Raw genomic sequence first — 6,744 nt, forward strand, 5'->3', positions numbered from 1 at the left:
CGGAGGCAGGAGAATCAGAAGTTCAAGACTAGCCTCCACTACATAGCCAATTAGAGTCCAGTCTTGGTTACCTGGAAACCTGTCTTTAAAAAAAACAAAAAAGTTTAGAAACCCTGGAGATGCAGGGAAAGTTGTTTAGATCATGGGGCACTGTTTCCGAACCTCCAATTCTTTGTGAAATAGAAGAGTTGAGCTATTTATTGTTCTTCCAAGACTTGTTTTGAAAGCCAGTGAGAGAAACGTTGGTCGGTGCCCTTACTTCCGTGTTGCTTCACGCGCCCTTTGCGCCTGCGCCGTCTCCTTGGAACAGAGGGCGGGGCCAACAGGACAGCCTTAGACTCGCTCCAGTCCTTAACGCAGTTAGAATGCGAAGCTCGAATCTTATTGGAGCGTGATCTTGCCTTATGGCTTCCGGGCGCGTTTTACGGCATTTTACGGCTTTCCATTCACTTCGCTGTGAAGATGGCGTCGGGCAGCGGGGTAGGTGTTGGTGTGAGGAGGTTTGAGGGCTCTGGGGTGGTTTTTCAGAGCTATATAGAGACAGGCGGTGAGACTTGGCTGACTTCCTGGCTCCTCTTCGCGACCTCAGGGCCCAGGTTCGAGAACTCCCCCGTAAGGCCTTGGCGCAGGGACAGTGGAATCTCGGACGTCTCTCGGGTTGGGGTCCCGAGTACCCCGGACCCCCGGTCGTTTCAGAGAGACTTCTCTTTCGGAAGGTCCTGGGGCCGCCTTGGTGGCCGTTAGGCGGTTCCCTTAGTTTCTTCAGGGCCACAGGCACAACGACGGGTCTTGAGCGCTTTTTCCTCCTACAGACAAAAAACTTGGACTTTCGCCGAAAGTGGGACAAAGATGAATACGAGAAACTCGCGGAGAAGAGACTCACAGAAGAGAGAGAAAAGAAGGATGGTGGGTGCTCGCTTCATGAAGGGCTAAGGGGATGGTAGAGTGGGTCGAGAAGGAATGCCCAGCAACAGGATAGACCGCTTGACAGTGTGTGAGGAGGACAAGCAGGCAAAAAACTAAAGCTTTCTCCTTTCTTTTTACTTTGTGAGCTGCCTCCGGGTGTGGCCCATATTCAGGGTGGGATTGCTCATCTTAAATGATCCAGTCTCCCCCCCCCCCCCGCAACAAAAATAAACAAAACAAAACCTGCAGACAAGTGTGCCCAGCTGCTTGAGTTTAGTTGATTTCAGATGTAGTCAAGTTGACAACCAGTATTAGCCATCGCACGGCATGAAAACATTGAACATTATGCTACAGAGTGTGAGTTCCCCTCTCTTGAAAGGTTTGCTTCGAGCAAAAAGTCAGAACTCCTCAGTTCAGCTAGACAACACATAGGGACCGCTGTTTAAGTTTGCTGGCGTTAAAGTTGAGAAAAGCTCTTGAGAGTTGGGATTGCCATCGCAAGTCTGAGGCCAGCTTGGTTTACATAGTGAGTTCCAGGCTAATTAGAGTAGGTTTTTTTGGGCCTCTTTTAACTGCTGCATAAAAGTATCTGTTGTGTCCCTTCCTTGAGGAATCCAAAAAATGAATGAGAGTAGTCATCTGAATTTGGGGTTCATGCATTTCTTTTCCTTCTGGCTAAGAAACTGTAATACGGGTCTGGAGAGATGGCTCAGAGGTTAAAAGCACTGACTGCTCTTCCAGAGGTCCTGAGTTCAATTCCCAGCAACCATATGGTGGCTCACAACCACCTATATGAGATCTGGTGCCCTCTTCTGGTGTGCAGACATACATACAAACAGAACACTGTATACATAATAAATAAATCTATTTTTTTTTTAAAGAGCTCAGTAAATATGAGCTGTGATCATTATTAAAAAAAAAAAAAGAAAAGAAAAGAAACTGTAATACTCACTGTTAATCCTAGTACTCAGGAGGCAGAGACAGGCTGATCTCTGAGTTTGAGGCCAGCCTGGTCTGCAGAGTGAGTTCCAGGACAGTAAGCGCTACACAGAGAAACCCTTTCTTAAAAAAATAAAAAGAGGGCTGGAGAGATGGCTCAGAGGTTAAGAGCACCGACTGCTCTTCCAGAGGTCTTGAGTTCAATTCCCAGCACCCACATGGTGGCTCACAACCATCTGTAATGAGATCTGGCACTCTCTTCTGTATACCTAATAAATAAATAAATCTTAAAAATAAAATAAAATAAATAAAAAGAAAGAAAAGGAAAGAAAGAAAGAATGAAAGAAACTGTAACACTGAAGGGACCCTCTTTCTCACTCTGTTTCAGGAAAACCAGTGCAGCCCGTCAAGCGGGAGCTTCTTCGGCACAGAGACTACAAGGTGGACTTGGAGTCCAAGCTTGGGAAGACAATCGTCATTACCAAGACAACCCCACAGTCTGAAATGGGAGGGTGAGTAGTCTTTTGTCCTTCTCCAATACCAAGGCTGGCCTAATAAAGTATTTATATTGGTTTTAGGATGTGTTGAGGAGAATCTTAGGCCAGGGATGGCAACCTTATTGACCATAACTCGAGTCTTTGTTTTTCTTTGCCCCCTAAAGTTTGAAGTCAACTCAAGGAGGGGTTGTTCTGTGGGCTGCTTCCTATCAGTAGTGTATTACTTCCTTGATATCTTCAAAGGGGTTATATAATCTGTTAGACCTGAAGGCACTGAGGTATATTAGGTGAAGCTGTTAACTGTAGTTATTGTACACCAAGACTGTGACCCAGAAGAGTTCCAACATTTCTTCAAGTTAGAATTTATATCAGGAGACTCATGCAGATAGTAGTTAGCCACATTTCTGTAGATTATGTAGTAAACCCACTGTTTTGATACCTTTGCTGTATAAATTAGCAATTTAAATATTTAGGATCATAAAATAATAATAATAGCTCATAGCTTCGTGGGCATGGAATTGAGGGGTAGTTACCTTGGAGGTTCTGAATCAGGATCTCCAATGAGGGTGCAGTCATGGAATTGACTAGGTTTGCATTCACTGGGGCTTAAATAAAGGTGGACAATCCTCTTCCAGGCTCTCACATGCCTATGTTTTGGAGGCTAAAGTTCGCCCTGTGGGCCTATTTGTAAGGTTGTTCATAATAAAGCATAAAGAGATGAGTTTCCCAAACCAAGTCATCCTCATAAAGGCAGAAGCCACTCTTTATGATAATCTAATCTTGGAAGTGATATACCACCTCTTTTGACACATTCTATTCATCACACAGAACATTTTGGCACAGATTGGGAGGATGCTACAAAGGGTGGGAAGACAAGGAAAGTCTGGCTGCCTTGGAGGCTGGAGAGTATCTTATAAGGCTTTATGAAAATGCCTCCAAAAGATGCTGGGAGCCAGGTGAAGTAGCTCATGCCTGTAATACCTACACTTGGGAGGATGAAACAGGAGGATTGCTGCAAGTTTAAAGCCTACTTGGGCTACAGGGTTAGAGATTTTTTCCAAAAAAATAAAAAAGCCAGGCCTGTAGCACACACACCACATCTGTAATTGTATCACTTAAGAAGGGGCAGGACGAGCTCTGCACATCTGAGGCCAGCTTGGTCCACATTGTGAATCCCAGGCCACTTAATGTCTCCATTAACAAAACAGATGTCATAGAAGTTTACCAAGAATTAGAGTTTCTTCACTGAAAGCAGTAAGATCCTTAAAAACCACATTGACCCATGTGCACTTTCTTCCTGTTTGTCAGCTACTACTGCAATGTCTGTGACTGTGTGGTGAAGGACTCCATCAACTTCTTGGACCACATTAATGGAAAGAAACGTAAGACTTGGAGGTAGTTCATGACTGGAGCTAGGATTGAGTTTTAAAGGTCTGATTGAGGGGAAGTGCAGGAGAGGAGTTTTCTTGGTGTGTGTGTGTGTGTGTGTATGTGTATGTATGTGTGTGTGTGTGTGTGTGTGTGTGTGTGTGTATGTGTATGTATGTATGTATATGTGTGTGTGTGTATGTGTGTGTGTGTGTGTGTGTGTGTGTGTGTGTGTGTGTGTATCACTGAATATGTGACTCCTGTGCAAGAGCACAGAGGCCAGAGGAGGAGGTTAGCTGACCTGGTTGATAATCTGCTTAGTAAATGCAGTTGAAAGCTACCTGCTTTTTATCTGTGGCTGCCACTTCTGAGAGCAGTGAGACCCAATTAAGTCATACTTATTTTTGTTGTGTATTTTATTATGAAAAGGTTTAAAAAAAGAAAGCCAGGACCAGACTTTTTGAGGGTCTGAGAATGTTATAATGACTGGTTGCCTTCACTGTTAACCTCACCCAGATCAGCGAAACCTGGGTATGTCTATGCGTGTGGAACGCTCCACTCTGGATCAGGTAAAGAAACGTTTTGAGGTCAACAAGAAGAAGATGGAAGAGAAGCAGAAAGATTATGATTTTGAGGAAAGGATGAAGGAACTCCGAGAAGAGGTGAGGCTCTCCTGACCCTGTTTCCCACCTTTGACTTCTTACCTTGTGAATTGGGGATGGCCCTCTTCCTTGGCTCATTCTCTGATCTTTAGTCTTGTGCCTGGGTTTCTGTGTACTAGGACATCCTTGTTTGAGACTCATGAGAATGGCTCAAAACCTAATCCATTTCTCTATGGCCTTTTGACCAGATCATTTGGCAATTATTCTTTCATTTGGACAGGTTTGTTTTAGACTAATTTTAGGTTCATAACAAAATGAAGAAAGTTCAGAACTTCCCATTGCCATCCTGTACATCCCCAATGCATGTACATACAGCTTCCCCTATACTTTGTACTCCCTTTTAAACTGTAAGAGGGGATTAACTAAATACACCTAGTCCCTAGTTGGCCTATGGATCCAGGTTATAGGGTCAGAATCCCCTTTTCTTCCATTCATTTGCATGACTTTTGGGAAAGTTAAATAACCTCAGTGTACCTCATTTTCGGCACTGGAGATCTTAGGATAATATTTACACAGAACCGAGAACATATCTTAGCATATCCTGCATGCCCTGGGATGTTGTCTGGTTAGAACTAGAGATGAACGAGGGTGTGGAATTAAGAACTTCAGAGACTTAATGAATCTCTTCTTATCCCTTACAATCTGCTTACAGTTTTCCCACTGCCAACCTGGCAGTCAGTCTCAGGGCCTCATGCATGCTGGACAAGTGCTTTATCACTGACCTTTGAATCTTTACCGTGGCTTTTATTCAGGCTTAAAGATGGAAAAGAATCTTGAAGCTCACATATCTCTTTCAGCACCATCAGCGCTGGAGTGAACTGATTCTGAGGAATTTTCTCTCCTTTGCCCTTTAGGAGGAAAAGGCTAAAGCATACAAGAAAGAGAAGCAGAAGGAGAAGAAAAGGAGGGCTGAGGAGGACTTGACGTTTGAGGAGGATGACGAGATGGCAGCTGTGATGGGCTTCTCTGGCTTTGGCTCCGCCAAGAAGAGTTACTGAGGCATTCTCTTGGGCTTAACTTTGGCCTATACTGGACCTAACTTTGAGTGTGTGTTGAGGTGGGGTGGGGTGTCATTTCTTTTTTGGGTACTGGAGAAAGTCCTTAAGAGTGTTAATGGGCAGGGCTGGAGGGTGGGTTTTTGTGGTTTCCCTCTACGTTGGGAGAGGGCACAGGATGTAGAGGTGATGCTGTGGCAGATTCTGTCAGCCTCAGTATATTACTGGAGTCACAGAACCTCTGCCCATCTGTGTTCCCAATAAAGAAAGACCTCCCTCTTTGAGGCTGCTTTCCCCAAATTCCCCTGCATCTTTTCCTCTTCATTTGTCCAACCTCTTGTCTGAACATCCTCCTTTTTCCTGTGTTCTGCTTTTGTTTTAATCTTTAATCTTCTTCTGCCTGCAACAGAAGGGTTGTCTGGCAAAGCCTTGGCCAGCTCCTCCTCCCTTCCTGCCCAGCGGTTCTCTAGCCACCTGTGCATGCATGTGACTTCTGCCTGGGTCAACGTGTGTTTGGGTATGTGTGCATGATATGTCTGAGCTAGAATCTCAGAGCATTGCTGCCCTGGGGCCTAATGTTCTTGGTTTCCTCGGTGCATGTAACAGGAAATTAAATGGGATGAGTGTTTGGTGTGGCTTGTGTCTGGTGAGTTTTTAACCTTGTTTCTTCTGTTTCACTTCACTGAGGATTTCTCTTTTTGTCTTCCTCGGGAACAGGTTCTTGGAAGAACCTGTTTGATGCAAAAAAGAATGAAAACAACAAGACAAAAGAACCCTAAAACCAAACAAACTCTGGGAGACCTTGGTTCTCAGACACTGTTCAACATGTACAATAAATGACACTGACTGGGCCTGTTTCATATTTGTTGGGAACATTTTCATATCATTCTCTGTCCCGCAAGTTCCTGCTCTAAGGATTTCCATGTAGAGCCTTTCCCTTTCATTTGAAACTCCCACCCCTTGCAGTATAGGTTTCCTCAGTGTGAGCTTTCCCCTCTGCTAATAGGATCTGTGCCCTTGAGAGTCTGAACAAAACAGTTTAGCCTCCTGTAATTTTAGCATCCTCTGATCTTAGCAGAAGAGCTCAGGGCTGAACCTGTCTGCAGTTGGGCAGGCACTGGGTTACTCAGTCTTGGCACTGTTGATGAGCTAGGTAAGTCTTTGAGGTTTTTGTTTTGTATTTTTGAGACAGAGTCACTTGGCTGGCCTTGAACTCAGAGATCCACCTGCCTCAGTCTCTTCAGTGCTGGGATTAAAGTTTTGTGCCTCCATGCCTGACCAGGACTGTGCACTATAGGATGTTAAGCAGCATCCCTGGCTTCCACTTAGTAGATGTCAGTAGCTCTCCCTTCCATCCAGTTTTTGACAACTGAAAAT

General features: G+C 44.6%; 1 protein-coding gene across 2 annotated transcripts; it reads left to right on the forward strand.

The window, feature by feature from the left end:
• Nucleotides 1–330: 330 nt before the first annotated feature.
• Nucleotides 331–6,229, forward strand: Zmat2 (zinc finger matrin-type 2). 2 transcript variants are annotated; one of them, XR_006065579.2, is made up of 7 exons: nt 331–480; nt 813–906; nt 2,234–2,357; nt 3,651–3,724; nt 4,227–4,372; nt 5,227–5,429; nt 6,085–6,229. XR_006065579.2 is itself a non-coding variant. In XM_006998495.4 (6 exons), exons 1-6 carry the CDS (start codon nt 463–465, stop codon nt 5,368–5,370), a joined length of 600 nt encoding a protein of 199 aa, XP_006998557.1. In that variant the 5' UTR covers nt 331–462; the 3' UTR covers nt 5,371–6,229. The 2 variants fall into 2 exon arrangements, 1 of the variants encoding a protein (XP_006998557.1); XM_006998495.4 differs by having other exon boundaries at nt 5,227–6,229.
• Nucleotides 6,230–6,744: the final 515 nt, after the last annotated feature.

This window comes from Peromyscus maniculatus, chromosome 19 (genome assembly GCF_049852395.1).
Source record: "Peromyscus maniculatus bairdii isolate BWxNUB_F1_BW_parent chromosome 19, HU_Pman_BW_mat_3.1, whole genome shotgun sequence".
Lineage (NCBI taxonomy): Eukaryota > Metazoa > Chordata > Mammalia > Rodentia > Cricetidae > Peromyscus > Peromyscus maniculatus.

What these genes read in the sequence shown, in the direction of transcription:
- Zmat2 (XM_006998495.4), top strand. An exon ending in CCACAGTCTGAAATGGGAGG is followed by an intron (nt 2,358 to 3,650) that starts GTGAGTAGTCTT and finishes CCTGTTTGTCAG; the next exon opens with CTACTACTGCAATGTCTGTG. An exon ending in CCACATTAATGGAAAGAAAC is followed by an intron (nt 3,725 to 4,226) that starts GTAAGACTTGGA and finishes AACCTCACCCAG; the next exon opens with ATCAGCGAAACCTGGGTATG.